We start from the raw sequence: 17,913 nt of genomic DNA on the forward strand, positions 1-17,913 counted from the left end.
TCGTCTGCTTCTCTTTCCCAAAATGCCTGGTAGCATTTTTTTCAGCACTCAACCCAGCTGTGCTCATATGCAAATGAGGGATGCCTAATTTGATTCTCCTGACCTCCTTGGTCCCAGCCTCCCAGCTGCCTCTACACAAGGAAGTCGGAAAAAGCTGGCTGGCAATTTCTTCAAAGAACAACCTGACAGATGCCTTTGCCTTTTTGTTCTTTTGCCTGTCAGTTCCTGAGAGAGAGCCTTTTCTTTGCCTTTAGTCTTTCCCTGAGTATATTTGGCATCTCCAGGTTGGGAAAAATCCTGAATATTTTGAAGTAGAGCCTGAGGAGTGTAGGCTTTGAGCCTCAGTACAGTATAGTTCTGTGTATCGTCTTTACATTTTGTGTGAACCGCCCTGAGCCTCAGGGAAGGGCAGTATATGAATATAAATAAAAATAAATAAATAAATAGAATACGCCCTCCAAAGCAGCCATTTTCTCCAGGCACACTGGTAGTCTGAAAAGCAGTTGAAATTCCAGGAGTTCTCTAGACCAGCTGTCCCCAACCCACGGTCCAGGGACCGGTCCCAGTCCGTGGATCAGTCGGTACCAGGGCGCGGCTCCTCCTTGTCCTCCTCCCCAGCGGCTGCCTCGTGGGCTGCCCTGCCACTCTGCTGCCGGCTCACCTTTGGTGCTCTCAGGCGTCCACCAAGCCTGGGACTCCCCCTCGGCGTAGCACTGCGCAGCTGCTGTTGGCAGCGCCCCCCCATTGAGCAGCGGAAAGTTAGGGGTGCCAGCGGGAAAGCAAGCGGAGCAGGGGCTCAGGCAGCAGTGATGTCCCTCGGCAACAGACTCCCCCCCCCCCCCCCAGGCCTCAATAAAATTGTCAAGCGTTGATTTGTCCCCGGTGATAAAAAGGTTGGGTACCACTGCTCTAGACCCCACCTGAAAGTTGGCAGTCCTTACCCCTCTCTTGAATTTCTGTCCCCGTCCCTTTTCCTTTTAAAGGTCTGAGGGACAAGTTTCTGTATTACTATAATACAGCTAAATATCTGTTAAAAATAGGGCTTCCAACCTGTGGCCTGCTTTAGGGTTGAGATATGCTGTAAGGGGCTCATACAATCTCAGTGACACCACCAACAGGGTCACCATAGAGTTTAATGTGATTCCTAGAACTACTCCATATCATTTCCAGGTACTCCTTGGGAGACGAGTAGTGGCATCACTGTCTTTTAAATTTTAAACTAAATTAATTCAGTTTTTGATTTTAAAGTTTAGAGGAGGAGAAGGAGGTGGTTCTTATATGCTGCTTTTCTCTACCCAAAGAATTCTCAAAGCGGCTTACAGTCGGCTTCCCTTTCCTCTACCCACAACAGGCACCCTGTGAGGTGGGTGAGGCTGAGAGAGCCCTCATAGCACTGCTCGGTCAGAACAGTTTTATCAGTGTCATGGGAAGCCCAAGGTCACCCAGCTGGCTGCATGTGGGGGAGTGCAGAATCGAACCCGGCTCGCAAGATTAGAAGTCCGCACTCCTAACCACTACACCAAACTGGGTTTTTGCCTTTTCTCTGGAATCAGTTGCACCAAAGACTTGATCTTAGAAATATTTACATCTCTGCCTTGATCTTATAACCTCTGCTGAGTTTTGCAGCTAAAGCCTGGCTTTAAAGCCCCTGCCAGCATGTGCTGGCACAGGTTCATGGGAATTGTAGCCCATGGACATCTGGAGGCCCACAGTTTGGCCACCACCACTGTCCTTAATTATCTGGGACTGGCATATCTACAGGACAGCCTTTTCCCTTACATTCCCCCCCTCCCAAAAAAAAGTGTTAAGATCAGCAGACCAAAATCTGCTTACAAACCCTGGCCCACAGGAGGTGAAATAGGCCTTGGCCAGGGCCAGGACTTCTTCTGCCTTGGCCCCGTCCTGGTGGAACACTCTGCCAAAAGAGATCAGGGCCTACATGCTGGTAGGGGCTCATGAGAATTACAGTCCATGGACATTTGGTGAGCCAGTGTGCGCCACGGACTAAATAAAACAGTAAGCCCTCCTGGGGCGGGCTGTGTCCGGGATGGGAAGGGTCCGGATTGGACCCTTCCTCATGACAGACAATCGGAGGGACCTGCCGATTGGTCCCTCCGATTCCCAGCCGCAGTTGCTCCTGGCCTCTCCCCGCGTCAGGCCACCGCCCGAGGGAGCTCCCGGCAGTCACGCGGAGCACGGCTGCCGGGGGCTCCCTGCCCGGTGGCCTGACGCGGCGAGAGGTGCAAAGCGTCAAGCCGCCGCCCGAGGGAGTCCCTGCCAGCGGCGCGCTATGCCTTTCGCCGCGTCAGACCGCCGGGCAGGGAGCCCCCGCCAGCCTCTCTGTGCGCCGCTGGCAGGGACTCCCGTTTAAAAATCTGGTGCAAAACGCTCCTTCGGAAGACACCGACGGATTCGAAGATGGCTGCCAAAGGCCCGCAGAGCAGCCGCCCGCCCTCTCTAAGGTGAGCTTCCTTGCTCCGTGCTGCCCTGTCCCTCCCTATCCCCCACATTCTAGCGCCCATTGTATTTTGGTTACAATGGGCTCTTTTACTAGTATATTATAATAATTCTCCACTTGGCCAAATCTGAGGATACTTAAATAGCAGAGAATAGACAAGACGGATTTTTCAACAAACCTTAAAAAACACCACAGATTTTCAGAAAATAAAATCTAAAATGTAAAAGCCTGAAAACATTGGCAGGGGGAGGGTTTAAAAACCCAGATATAAAAACCCAGATAGATAATAGGATCACCTGCAGCTTTAAGAAATGAAAGCCCCTAGTGGCCATTGCTTGGCAACCACAATAGTTTTTGCCAGCTTTGCAGGCTTGATTTCTGGCAGTAAAAAGCAGATGGAAGAGGCCTTTTCCAGATGTGTTTTGACCTTTGAGGGAAGACTCATTAGGGCCAGGCCCAGCAGCAACCACCGTATGAGTCACCTAGACCTGGTTTCTTGCTCAGTTCAACAGCTGGCACCCTATGAAAACCAGCCGGGTGTAATGGTTAGAGCTTCATATAAGGGCCTGGGAGACGCAATTTCAAATCATCAATCTACCATAAAAACTCACAAGGTGACTTTGGGCCAGTCACATACCATTGGGCCTCTCCCACTGGCCAGGAAGGCACAACTGGGCCATAGTTTTTCTGGGTAGAGGCTGCTGGTGAGGAAAGAAGAAAAACGTTAGAGGGGAGAACAGATAATGGTATGATGGCTGTTTGGTGGGAAGGAGAGAAGAAAGCCGGTAAAGAGAATAGACTGGAGGCTTTTAGGGAGGGGAGGAAACTAGATACTTCCCAGAAGCAATAGGGAAGAACTGGTAGATGAGGTGGAAGTAGTGGGCACACTTGGTAGCAGTGACCATGTGCTTTTGGAATATTCAATTGTGGGAAAGAGAAAACCTTTACGTAGTCATACGTATAGACTGGACTTCAGGAAAGCTGATTTTCACAGACTTAAAGCTGTGTTGAGTACAGTCCCGTGGTCAGAAAGACTTAAAGAGATGGGAGTCCAAGAGGGCTGGGAGTTTCTTAAGTGAAATACTGACGGCTCAATCACAAACAATTCCCTTGAGAAGAAAAGATGGAAGGAGCCCAAGTTGGCTCCATAAGCAGTTGTCAAAAGATTTGAGGAATAAAAAAGAGTCATTTAGGAAAGGGAAGGAAGGCCTTCTTACCAAGGATGAGTATAAACAAATAACCAATAATTGTAGGGGGAGTGTTAGAAAAGTTAAAGTTCAATATGAGCTCAGGCTAGCAAGTAATGCTAAACATAACAAAAAAGGCGGCTTTAGTTATATTTCAAGCAAGAAAAAGAATAGGGACACCATAGGACAACTGCAAGGATAAGAAAGTGAAATTACAACACATGATGAATAGAGGGCTGAACTGCTTAACTCCTATTTCTCCCCGGTCTTCTCTTGTGAGGGAAATAGAGATCAATGTGGCAACAACGTAACACTGCATGGGGGACGGGAATGGTGGCCTAGGATCACTGTTGGAACAGTCCACAAACACCTAGTTTCTTTAAATGAAACAAAGCCTTCTGGGCCAGATGAATTGCATCCAAGGGTACTAAAAGAACTTGCAGATGTCATCTCTGAACCTCTGTCCATTATTTTGACACTTCTTGGAGAACAGGTGAGGTGCCAGATGATTGGAGGTGGGCAAATGTTGTCCCCATCTTCAAGAAAGGGAAAAAGGAGGATCCGGGTAATTATCGATCCATCAGCTTGACATCTGTAGTTGGCAAAATTTTGGAACAAATAATCAAACACTCGGTCCTTGAGCATCTGGAACTGAGAGCTGTGATTTCTAAGACTCAGCATGGGTTTCGCAAGAACAAGTCATGTCAGATCAACCTTATCTCTTTTTTCAAGAAAGTGACTACCTTGCTGGATCAGGGGAATGCCGTGGACATAGCTTATCTGGATTTCAGTAAAGCTTTTGATAACGTTCCACATGATATTCTTGTTCACAAGTTGGTAAAATGCAGTACGGATTCTAATTTTGTCAGGTGGATCAATAACTGGTTGAGAAATTGTACCCAGAGGGTACTTGTTAATGGTTCAGCATCTTCTTGGAAAAGAGTGACAAGTGGAGTACCCCAAGGATCTGTCCTGGGGCCTGTGTTGTTTCAACATATTTATAAATGATTTGGATGAGGGATTAGAGGGGATACTTATTAAATTTTCCGATGATACTAAACTGGGAGGGGTAGCAAACACAACTGAAGATAGCAACAGAATACAGGATGAGCTTGATAGGCTCGAGAAGTGGGCTAAACTGAATAAAATGAAATTCAATAGGGACAAATGTAAAGTTCTGCATTTAGGTAGGAAAAACCAAATACACCAATATAAGATGGGGAAGACTTGTCTTGGCAGTAGCATGTGCGAAAAGGATCTCGGAGTCTTAGTAGACCATACACTGAACATGAGTCAGCAGTGTGACTCAGTGGCTAAAAAGGCAAATAGGATTTTGGGCAGTATCAAACGGAGTATCGTGTCCAGATCACGGGAGGTGATGGTACTGTTTTACTCTGCTCTGGTTCGGCCTCACTTGGAGTACTGTGTTCAGTTTTGGGCACCCCTATTGAAGAGGCATGTTGACAAACTGGAATGTGTCCAGAGGAGGGCAACAAAGATGGTGAGGGGTTTGGAGACCAAGACATATGAAAAAAGGTTGGGGGAGCTTGGTCTGTTTAGCCTAGAGAGGAGACAACTGAGAGGGGATCTGATAACCATCTTCAAGTATTTAAAAGGGTGCCATATGGAGGATGGAACAGAATTGTTCTCTCTTGCCCCAGAGGGGCAGACCAGAATGAATGGGATGAAATTAATTAAAAAGAAATTCCGTCTAAACATCCGGAAGAAGTTCCTGACAGTTAGAGCGGTTTCTCAGTGGAACAGGCTTCCTCGGGAGGTGGTGGGTTCTCCATCTTTGGGAATTTTTAAATGGAGGCTAGATAGCCATCTGACCGAGAGGCTGATTCTGTGAAGGCAAAGGGGTGGCAGGTTACGGTAGATGAGCGATTGGGATGTGAGTGTCCTGCATAGTGCAGGGGGTTGGACTAGATGACCCAGGAGGTCTCTTCCAACTCTATGATTCTATGATTCTAAGCCTTTGTGAACCTCCTGTATTTATTGTAGAATGCTCACTGGACCCTTTGTTGAGGACATAGCTTATAGCAGCACTGATTCAGTGCTGCTTCTCATTTTCATTTCTTAATTGGCAAATTGAATACGTTGAGCATTAGCATTTCTAATTTTGCCATTAAGTTATCACATATCTTTAAATATGAAGGTTCTTCCTCGGGGCACCGGTGACTTTTGAGCCTTTCAGACTCAGGCATGAAGACGACGAAGAAGAGCTGTTGTTTTATAACCCAATTTTCACAACCCAAAGGAGCCCCAAAGTGGCTTACAAACACCTTTCCCTTCCTCCCCCCCCCCCACAGCCTTGATGATGCACTCACAAACTAACTCCAAACTAACATAGATTTAAGTTCGAGTTTATGATTTGTTTTAAATTGTGTTATATTAAATGACCATATTCTTTTGGCTTTATATAACTTGGTCTGAACGAACGTGATAATGTTTGACTGACTGACTGATGAACTTACATGTCCTTTTTTGTGATTTTGGAATACTTTAGTCCTATGCAAATTGCATTGAACCTTCCATCTGTTTAAAGACAGTGAGGTTTGATTTGCCGCCGTGATCATTGTTTGTCAATTCGCTGTCAACAGATGGAATGAAACATGTGGAACTACTTGAGACAATTGTGTGTTGGCAGAGAACTTTAGAGGCAAAATTTGGCACTTACCGTTCAGTGCTCTTACCTTTTTGGTCTGTTGCAAGAAGACGGCAGTCTGTGCAGTAGTTTTCGACTGCCTATTATCACATTGTGATACTGGCTTTTATCCTAGAGTGTTTTTTAAAAAACAAAAGGCTGTTTGAACAGAGATGATGTGCAAATGTATTTAAATACCATTGACATAATATGCAAATTACATGCTCTCCAGTTTGGACCTCAGGTGCTGTCAATCATACCTAACAATATGAAGTGGTTTGAATTGCCACTTATGTAGAATGTCCTCCAGAAATAAATGGCCTGAGTGTTTGGAATGCCACTGCTGCCCCCTGCTGGAAAGAATAGTCACACTTCTTTTGATTCTAATATTTGGGGTGGTATTTGGGGTGGGTTCCCCCCCACACGCCAAAGGCCAGCTCATGAAGTACATTTTTATAATGCTAATATTCTCACAGTGTAACTTTTGTGTAGAAGCCCACATGTATGGCATCATTATTAGAAAGATCACTAATGTAGGACACTGAAATGCCATCTGTACCTGTTGCACATCTAGGAAGATGAAATTAGATCTGGGCACGAACCTGGCAAATGGAGGTTTGTGGGGGGTCGTGGGTTGTGGGGGCATCATGAACTTTGAACCCCAAATCTGCATGGACCTCCCTGTGTTCATGAACTTCGGGGTTCGCTCGAGTTCGTTAATTGCTTAGCTGTTTCCTGGGGTGCTATAGATGTGAAATTCACTGTGGAAGCCCCTTGACTGCATCGCATCAATGTGAACATGGTTTCTGGGTCACATCCTGTGTCTACCCTTCTCCCCTTGGGAGGTGGTTATCTACCTACCTACCTTCCCATATCATAGAGAGGAGCATGGTTTCCTGTTGACTTAATGGACTTTCTTGTATAAATACTTCTTGTACTTTGGGTAAGGTGAGATATCTAAGTCAGGCATCTCAGTAAGTGTGGGGTCTCCAATGGGGTTTTGCCTGCCCCTACCCACACAAAAGCTTCCCACACTTTGTCCACTGGTTGTCAAACCACCATCTCCCACAACTGCGATAGGGGATGACATACCATAATGATGCCTTGTCCAGAGCCTGTGCCACCTAAAGCCATTCTCTCTAGGTGCAAGATCCTCATCCCCCTTTCCAGTCCTCAGATATCCCTCCTTCTTATAAGACAAACATGAACTTTCATCGTCTGGGTCAGCGGTCCCCAACCTCCATCTGGTCGGGGACCGCCTCCGGGGGTGGGGGAGAGCCAGCGGCCCGGCTGCCGCAGTTGCTCAAAAACGCGCATGCACGTTTTGGCCACCAGGGGGCGCAAATGCGCATGCGCGGCAGTTCCGCGCGTGAGCGTTAGCATCGCTGCCGCGCCGGCCTCTTTCCCCCCCTCTCGCTGCAGGGGGGGGCAGGCGTTCTTCTGGCGGCCCAGTATGATGGCCTTTGCGGCCCGGTACCGGGCCGCGGACCGGGGGCTGGGGACCCCTGGTCTGGGTTACAATGGGAGGACCATGGATCATTGAATTTCAAGTGGCTGGTTAGCTAGTGAAAGACAGATGTACTAAGGTTGAGATGGGCTGACCATACATAGTTACCATATCCCCAGTAAGCCTAGTTATAGCAGCCTGCGCCCTGTCCCTGGAGATCTTGCTCATCATGATTGCAGTGCCCATAGGAAAAAAAAACATGTCAGAATTGCCTGTCTTACAGTCCCTCCCACTTGTCCTGTTGGGACCCGACTTCCCCAATGGGAGGAACAACCCACTATTTGGGTAGTCCCCGATAAGGCCCGGCCATTAACACTCAACCATGCAAGCAGCCTTGGGGGTGGCAAGAGCTCCTTGTGGTCTCTGCGAGGCAAGATGATCTGTCTCTTGCTCCCACCAGAGATTGCTCTCTGCTGCACGAGCAGAACAGCAGGGTGCTGCAGGTGCTGGCAGACAGTGGAGGAGGAAAGGTGGTTTGAGTCTTTCCCATGGCGCATGTGTGCCTTGCAAATCCTGCACTCCACAACACAGGGATCACCTGGAATCCTTTGGAAGTGGTCCCATAGCTCTGGCTGAAATCTAGGACTCAGTCTGGGTCTGCGAGCTTGTCTAACTTGCTGTGGATGAAATCTACCACTAGTCCTCAGGGATGGTCCCTAGGGTTAGTTTGTGGCAGATGCAGAAATAGTGTCTTTTTATATAGAGGAGCTAGAGGTTCTCCAATTCCATTCCCCAACTCTGCAGAGTCAGTTTCCTCCTCCAGAAAGAGTGTGATCAACTGCTGCTCTTTGGACTGCTCAACCAACTGCTCCTCCTCAGAGTCTGGGGAAAGACTATGTGTCAGCGATGAGGAGCACCCCTCTGCATCCTTCACCACACCATCCAAAGCGAAGCTAGCGGGACTGACCCCTTGGGGTGCCGCCTCTTCTGGCACCAGGCAAGCCTCCAATCGGAAGGGTCCCTACATCATGGTAGAAGGGATGATTTTCCCTGCTCCACGATGAGCCACCGTCATCTTACCCTACCACTCATTTGAGCTCGACCCCGCATTTTTACTCTACCACTGATCTTGTTGGGGGAAAGGCAAAAAACATTTTGTGCGTGGAAGAGACAAAACTCTCACCAACTCTCAAGTCAGCCTGGGAGATGTGCATGTAGGCGTGAGATGGACAAACCTGTTCGTTGTGGGGGGGGGGCACATAGTAGGGTGCCTCTTACAAGTCACAACCATCCCTCGCAGGAAATCAACTAGTTACTAGGGAATGCCTGTGGTGTTGTTGGATGTAAAACAAGGGAAAACACCAAGACACAGGAAAATAAAAAAAGTTCAATAACTAGGTTTGACCACCCAGGAAGGGATGGAAAACCTGCAAACAATATCCTCTCTGAAACACCTCCCAAGTCACCACTGACAGCTATGACTGGACTAGCCTTGTTACTACCTTAGGTCAAAAGGGAAAGGAATGTACATATAGATAGGAAGAAGGAGTGTGGAATGGATGTCCTCCCAAGGCAGGATCATGACCACAATTTTTTTTAAATGGTGACAACTCTGGAAGACCCAACCTGAGCATGGGGGGGGGGGGACCGCAGAAGGGGAGCCCAACCTGAACTCTCCCTGACGCAGCAAAAGCAGTGATATAAGACTGACCTCAAAGTGTATCGATGGGAGGTGAGCAGGGGAAAGAGGGTGAAGAGGAACAGAAACCGTGCTCCAAGAGAAAACCACAGAAAATGAAAACTTGACAGGTAGAGTTGGCACTTCAAAGTAATCCCATGTGTGATCTGGGGTAAGTAAGGAGGGAAAAGAAACATGGCAGCCAAGACTAGGCTTGTGCACGTCGGCCACTTTGGTGGCCGATCAAGCATGAAGTGGCCAATGCTGCAGCGTTTGGGGTGACGGCACCAGTGCGCCAGTCAGTGCACACATGCAGGTGCTGGGTCGCGTGCCACCACCAGCGCCGCCCCTCCTGCCATGTTGCAGCTCTGGCTGCTTTGGCCTTGAATGGCTGCCAAAGCAGCCGAAGCGCAGAAGCCTAGCCAAGACACTGATTTGCCTATCCATCTATGGCCTTTTCTGCACACATTACATAATGCACTTTCAATGCACTTTAGAAGTAGATTTTCCTGTTCTGCACAGGGCAATACAGCTGCCAAAGCACATTGAAAGTGCATTATCCTATGTGTGCAGAATGAGCTTTAGATACCATGAAAAGATGCCGATGTTGGAGTCACAGCTCCCCTCCACACAGGTGCCCAGGTTCAGGTGAATCATGAGATAAAACCACACCTCAGATTTGAGAATATACTATCTTCCAAAAGGATGAAAGCCTATATACTGATTTGGCTGTCCAGCGAAATTCAGCCCCAAACACACAAAAATATGCAGGGGGCCCTCCCCGCCGAACACACAAATCTCGTGAAGGGGAAAATCAAAATAAAATATCTCCCAGGAGCACTTTATAGAAAAGTAAATTGAAAATCAGAATTTATTAGTGATCCTTTACTAGAAAGAAAATGAGGAGAGTTAACCGTGAAAAAAGGTATCCAAAACAAACCCACAAGAACACCAGGTTGAAATAAAATGTGTTTCCCCCTTGCTCCAAGAGAAAACAAGACATATCTATTCAAAGAGGAAAAGACTTCCATAGGCTTGAGAAAATTCTTGTTGGCCTTCAAGGTGTCATGAGATATCTGTTTATTTCAGGGGTGCCTCTATTACTTTTCTCACGTCTACACATTACCAGATTATCACATTTCCCTTAAATACATGCGCCTAAAGATTATTTGCAAAATGACAATCCTAAATATGTTTTAGGAAGGAAGCTGCAACAGATTTGTATTAAGAGAATCATCTGCATGTGTTCAAGCCAATGAGATTCTTCTGTGTATGATGTATTATCCATCGGCAATTTAAAATATGTATTTTTCCCAATTCTGTTTTGACAGAGCTGCTAGAGAAATCGCTACTCCTTTTAAACAAGAGCCATGACCTTACTGAATTCATAGAGGAACTCAAGGCTGATGGGCCAAATATAAACCCAGAATTTATTCAAGGGGCCCACAGCAGCTGCTTGAAAATTGACAATCTCCTTGAAGTTCTACAAGGCAGGAGACGGCAACTGAGTAAATTCTTAAAGCTGCAGCGGCAAGGACTGGAACAAGTTTTGCAAATATGCCAGTGGCATCAGCAGGAAAATCAGGTACAATCTTTGACAAAGTCTTTGGGAGTGAGCATGTGAGGTGTGGTGGCCATACCCTGGTTCAAGTTTCTACTCTGCCGTGGAAGCTTGTTGGGTGACCTTGAGCCAATCACACATAGGGTTGCCAGGTCTCCCTTGGCTGCTACAGATGATGGGGAGTGGCCAGATCCAGGCTGGGAAACTCCTAGAGATTTGGGGATGGAGCCTGGAGAGGATGGGGACCTGAGTGGGGTACACTGCCACAAAGTCCACCCTCCAATGCATCCATTTCCATTAGGGGAACTGCTCTCTGTTGTCTGGAGATGAGCTGCAAATCCAGGGATTCCCAAAATCCCCTGGAGGCTGGCAACTCAAGTCACACACTCTCAGTCTAAGCTATCTCACAGGGACTGATGGGAAGGTAAAATGGAGGAGAGAAGAAAGAAGCAAGCTACTCCAGGTCTCTATTGAGGAGCAAGGCAGAGTATAAATGAAGAGAATGAGTGGGAAAGTATTATTGTTATTTATTATTATTATTAGGAGCACTCTCAAGGCTTTAAGGCCCTATATGTTTGGAACTAGAATAAAGGATCACCTTTTCTTATACAGTTACTTGTCTGCTATGGCCATCTTCTGAGGCCCTGTTTGGGGTGTCTTCACCTTTCGAAGGGGGAGAAAAAGCCATCAATAGAAACAGATCACCTAAAAATGACTACATCTAACATGTTAAAAATGAAGAGAGAATAAACATTTTCATAGTCAAAACTGGGGAAATGTTCCCAATAGCCTCAAGTAGCTACCAGTCTAGCTCAAAGGCCCACTGAAGACTTATCTACACAAAATGCAAGGACTTACAAGTGCCCTTAAAGTTCAGACTGGGGATGGCAGTGGCAATGGGGAACAAGTATATCTTCCCTTGTCATTTTTGTGCTCTGAAATTTCTGCTAATATATATTATTTGCCCTGTTGGGAACAAACACATAAATATCCATGGTATAGTTGTTGTAGCTACCTGTTCCTGCAGATTGGGGGTGGTGCCTGTGTAAGACAAAAATCCACTTAGAATCTATAATAAACCATAGAGTTTGCCCTCTGTAGCTGTCATTTTCTCTAGGTCAGTGGTCCCCAACCCCCGGTCTGGGGACCGGTCCCGGTCCGTGGATCAGTTGGTACCGGGCTGCAGCTCCTCCTCGTCCTCCTCCCCGGCTGCTGCCTCTGGGGCTGCTCTGCCGCTCTGCTGCTGGCTCACATTTGGTGCTCTCCAGGGGCCGCCATGGCTGCGGCTCCCCCTCGGCATAGCACTGCTGCTGGTAGCGCCCCCCAGCGGGCAGCAGGAAGTCAGGGCCGTCGGCGGGAAAGCAAGTGGAGCAGGGGCTCAGGCAGTGCCGACGTCCATCGGCAAAAGACTACCCCCCCGGGCCTCAGTAAAATTGTTAAGCATTGACCGGTCCCCAGTGATAAAAAGATTGGGGACCACTGCTCTAGGTGGTCAGATCTCTTCTCCAGAGATCATTTGCAATTACAGGAGTATAGGCCCCGCCTAGAGGTTTGGAATTATATAGGTTAATTTCAGACTGTGAAAATGGTACAAGGGAAATATAACACACATACACAAACCCTCACATTGTGGTATGCATATTGGTCTCTAGCATCCTATTGCACTGGATCCTAGGTTGCAATCCCAAACTCTTAAGGTCATAACCTGTGTCCCCCAGATTACCTTTTTACTCAAGGCATTATGTGGTTTAACCTGCCCAAGTCTTTTATACAGGTAAATCTTTTGTTCCTAATTTTTTAAGTGTTTTCATTCTGTGAGCTGTCTCAAATAGGCCACTGGGGAGCTGGCATCTACACTTTCTAAATAAATAATTCAGACAGATTGCAAGATGAAAATGTCCAAAATGCTCTGGACAATGTGCTCTTTCACAAGCTAAAAGTCTTTCAAAATCACATCCCAGAAAAATTCTTGCTTTGTCACTCTCTTCTGTATGGCACACTTGAATTAATTAAGACAGAAGAATGAATAAATTATCTGAAGAGCACAAACGTCAAATCAATATATATATACTTCAGCCAAAATAAGTTGAAATTTTGTTGTTAAAATCTATATTGAAGCTCTTAATATTTTCCCATAGAATGATACCATTTGTCTCAATAAAAAGCACAGAGTACATTTTATATACTATGTGTTTATGAAGCTTAATCCTATTCTGAAAAAAATCAAAGAAATTTCTTGCAGCTGTACGCATTTTATTATGCTAGATAGTGTAATGCTTTACATATTTATGTTCCTTTATGTTTACAGCAGTATTTCATGGAGCTACTAAATTATTTAATTTAATGTATATAGATGTGCACCAGGGACGGGTGATTCAGCTTGGATAAGCCAGAATGTACCCAGAAAATACTGTATCTGAGCCAAATCACCGATCCCTGTAGTTTAAACTGGTTGAATCGGCTGAATCCGAATCGCGATTTGGTGATTCGGTTTCAATTCAGATAGTTTAAACTTTAATGGTAGGGACAGTGTGCCAAACAGCTAATACTAATGATCAGCTGTTTGGTGTGCCCTTTAAATGCCTCTCCCCAGAGGCTGCTCTCATTAAATCTCACCCCAGAGCCTTCCCAGACAGCAGGAGAGCCTGCTTTCCATTGACTGGGAAGGCTTGGGGAAGGGAAAAATTCACTAAACAGTTGATTAAACTCTTTAAATGCCTCCTCCCTTCACCCCATCCTTCCCAGGCAGTGAAGGGCTCTTATGAGAATTTGTGGGAAATCTGGAGGGTTACAGCTGTGGCTTATTTAAATGATGTGTTTAAAGTATTTTAATAGAGGTGTGTGTGTGTGCGTATACCACGGCTACACTTCTGGAATGCGAACCATAAAAATAGTGAGTTGGATTCAAGCATGCCAGTATAGAAGTAGTTAAGTTAGTGAAACAGTAGTTTCATTGGCTTGGATTAGAGGGTGGTCCAATTCCCTTCTCCCGTACCAAAGCGGGGAGGTCTCTTTACCTCAGAGAGCAGAATTGAGAGGGGTTTAGTGGACTGTAGTAAGGAGGAGAAGGCCGAGAAATACTGCTTAGAACCATAGAATCATAGAGTTGGAAGGGGCCATACAGGCCATCTAGTCCAACCCCCTGCTCAACGCAGGATTAGCCCTAAGCATCCTAAAGCAGCTTCATCAGTATCATTCCACTGACATTGCTTGGATCTGGCCCAGCATAACCCGAACTATGCTTGATATCACCCACCAGTTTAATAATCAATACAATACCTTTATTGGCATAAAGCAGATTAGCAGGATACACAAAGTTAGTCAAGATACGTCAGACAGTTTAAATTTAAAAACTGAGGACAGAAATTCAGCCATAATAAAGGTAACGTCGGCATCCTTATCACTCAGTAAAAATTGGCAAATTAGGTCTCTTGAATGGTTTCTCCGTTTTGGTATTAGGGGTATAATATGCCTTCTCTGTTCAGTGAACAAGGGACAATCCAATAAAATGTGTTGGATGGTGCCACCAGTTTAATATATCTCATTCTTTTTCAACTGAAGCTGGATCTTGAAAAGTCTTGCCTTTTCTAAGTTAACGCCATTGACCCCTTGAAAGTCATTACGGAGCATCCCCAAGAGGTTGTAATCCAACTTTAGTCTAGCCTGAAAAGTCATGTAATGTTCTACAGAAAATCATCTTAACCAAACACGTAAGGAAATCGCGTTTTATGTTTTCAGAAATCATTAGCAGCCTTATCATCATAGAAAATAAGTATGCAAAAGGCAGAAGCACTTTATTAAGGATTCTTCTCAAAGCTCTTCAAATAGCCCCCTGGAGAGTGCCCCATTACCTGTTTCGTGAAACGCTAGGGGTACATTATAAATCACAAATCGTTCTTTGCATTTTCATGTAACATTCCCCAAGTGAAGCCTTACACATTTGCCTGAGCTTGCTAGAGGGCTCTAAAGCACCCATCAGATGTTAGTAATTGCTCACAGGAGGACTGGATTTACCAGTTACTTTACTAGATTGATCTGTATCCAAAATGACAAATCTCGTGCTCCTTCAGAAGTGTCATCTTCTCATCCTCTGGCTATTAGCAGGTAGCTGAGAGCAAACCCTCCCGACTTTGCAAAACAACATGCTGCAGCCATTGCTATGCAAATCATGAGGACATCATGCAAATGAGATATAATGTGACACCATTTTGGTTATTAGTTTGCTTTGTCACCTGGGAAATACCTGGCCAAAGATCCCTCTTGGAATATTAATGTTCTTTGAGATCCATTCTCAGTGGTTAAAAGTGATGTTACAGAAATCCCCAATTTAGCCAAGTCAAGTTGGAAAAGTATCCTAAAAGAATTCGACAGGAATACATTTACTATCTCAGTACATGCTTTCCAGCAGAAAGAATTTAGTCTCCTTCCTAATAATTTTGTTTGTGGTTTCAACTCAGAATCAGTCACAAGATGAATCTCTTATTGGGTAGATAGACATGCACTGAGATTTTTATGGTAGATTTGCATACAGTTACCTGAGACTTCTTTTTGATTGCTTTGTTGCTTGAATTTGAAGAAAGAGATGTAGAGTTCAGTGTTATTATTGTTATAATGTTATTACTGTCATCACCTGGTTACTCTATGTTATCTGTATCTTTTCCCATTTCCTGTAAACCGCCCTGAGCCCTCGGGGAGGGCAGTATATACATATAAATATAATAGCAATAGCAATAGCAATAGTAATAACAATCCTGGGCACCTCCCATATCAGATCTCAGGCAGTAGATTCCGAGAAACGTCTGAGGCTGGAGATCCACTGCCAGTTGATAAAGCTGAGCTAGATGGATCGATGAGGCAGGGGGGTGGCTGAACCATGGCTCTCCAGATGTCCATGGACTGCAGTTTCCATGAGCCCCCTGCCAACTGAACATGGACACCCGGAGAGCCACTCCTGGCATATATCATACGGATGTCTAGGCCCCATTTGCCATGCTGCCACATTAGGAGGAAGAATCACAATTAGGGCCGTGTGCTTCGGCTGCCAAAGCAGCCGTTCAAGCCCGAAGCGGCCAGCACTGTGGTGTGGGGTGGTGCGCGGGGAGTGCTGGCACAGCAGTCGGCATACGCACGCAAGCGCAGAGCTTTGTGCCTGCCTGCGGGGCAGCATCTGGCGGCAGCACCAGAGACTCCCTCCCCGCGCCACGCCGCTGGCTGCTTTGGGCTCAAACGGCCCCTTTGACGGCCGAAGCACACAACCCTAATCACAATATTATGTCCTTTAGTGCAGCTAAAAGCAATTCGTGGGCTCCAGATTTTTAAGCACTTGTTGCTTCTCCCTTCTTTTCTGCATCTCACAATGGCAACTGCCCCGGTGTGAGCAGCTTCATTATCCTATCATTCTATTCCCTGTCAAATATTTTCAGCAAGCCCCTTTCAGAGGCAGATTGGGCAATTTTGTCTACAGTTATCTTGGCAAGCAGAGCCATTATTAATGGGTTTTCATTGTGAACGGCTCCCAATCCCATCTTTGCGAGGCGAAGCAAATACATTGCGCCTATTCTGGGCCCCTCCACGCTTATTTATTCATAGCGTATTGCTCCAGAGTGGAAACTGAAATCATCCGCTAAGATTCCCCTCTTCAGGAAGGAAAGGCAGTAACAAATAGTCTTGCGGCATCCTGAAGAGCAGCAAATACGTTTTGCTGTGACCTCTTGTCGACAACGGCTGCTCCTGATCCCATAGCCTCTTCAGTCTTGTGACAAAAACCCATAATTACGGACCCTATGAACCAGGAAAGAGCCTCTTGTGGCTCAGAGTGGTAAGGCAGCCGTCTGAAAGCTTTGCCCATGAGGCTGGGAGTTCGATCCCAGAAGCCGGCTCAAGGTCGACTCAGCCTTCCATCCTTCCGAGGTCGGTAAAATGAGTACCCAGCTTGCTGGGGGGTAAACGGTAATGACTGGGGAAGGCACTGGCAAACCACCCCGTATTGAGTCTGCCATGAAAACGCTGGAGGGCGTCACCCCAAGGGTCAGGCATGACTCAGTGCTTGCACAGGGGATACCTTTACCTTTATGAACCAGGAACAGATTCATAGAAAGGATCTTTGCTGCCTCTCCGTCACAGCCAAAGTCACTGGTGCAAACCGGCTCCTAAGAACTCAATCGCTCAGCCATATAAAACCCACTTCTGAGAACAGGAAACCTTTGAGAACAGTGTGGGATGCAGGCAGTATTCCTTTTAAGCTGTGTACTTGAGCGGCTGCTCATTAACCCAGGAAGCAGTCATCTGGAGCCACGCTCGGCAGCCGTCTCCTACTGCCCGTTGCCCTTTTTAAGATCACAGCAGTAATAGTCTGCTCAGGATGAAAACTACTCTACCCGGTAGGGAGAAAAATTCAAAGCAACAGTAGATGCAGGTAGGGACAGCAGTGTCTGGAGATGGAATTGCCGGCAAATCCTGTCCCTTTCCGGCAGGAGCTCTTGCATGACTGGAATACAAGCTCATTTCCCTCTTCAGATTTCACAATAAACATGACAGTAACTTCCTTGCACGATCCATGATCACCATGGCGGTGGCTGGTGAGACTTTCGCCACTGGACCATGTGGCTCTTGGTTGCTTGCCTGAGAAGTATGACAGAGCTGCTCACTTGGACCATTTATGCACTGGAGGTTTCATGCCGGGCTGCAGGCTGGAGTTTTAGTTGCGGCAGGTTGCCCCACCTCTTCCTTAACCCACATGGAGGAGCGTTTGGCCTGGTGCATGTCATCTGCCCCCAATTTGTACAGGAGCTGGGGCAGTGAAGTTCCCAGTGCATAAACGGTCTTGGTGAGGTGGGACAGGACAGGAAAGAAGAAGGTGAGGTCCACTTATTTGCAACAGCACCTGAAGGTGCAGGAAAGCCAGGGAAAGATGGCAAACAGCAGCCCAGGAGGAG

At 46.5% G+C, this 17,913-nt stretch overlaps 1 protein-coding gene across 7 annotated transcripts in view; it reads left to right on the forward strand.

The window, feature by feature from the left end:
* The window catches only part of CCDC141 (coiled-coil domain containing 141), a 190,201-nt gene that overhangs the window by 66,041 nt on the left and 106,247 nt on the right, over nt 1-17,913 (forward strand). For all 7 annotated transcript variants that reach the window (XR_013228011.1, XM_077319571.1, XM_077319574.1 and 4 more), the window contains exon 6: nt 10,749-11,002. Coding sequence is in view for 6 of the 7 variants with exons in the window: in XM_077319571.1 (XP_077175686.1) it covers nt 10,749-11,002 (254 nt within the window). In the remaining variant the exon portion in view is untranslated. The remainder of the gene's footprint in view (nt 1-10,748; nt 11,003-17,913) is intronic.

Source organism: Paroedura picta, chromosome 2 (assembly GCF_049243985.1).
Source record: "Paroedura picta isolate Pp20150507F chromosome 2, Ppicta_v3.0, whole genome shotgun sequence".
NCBI lineage: Eukaryota > Metazoa > Chordata > Lepidosauria > Squamata > Gekkonidae > Paroedura > Paroedura picta.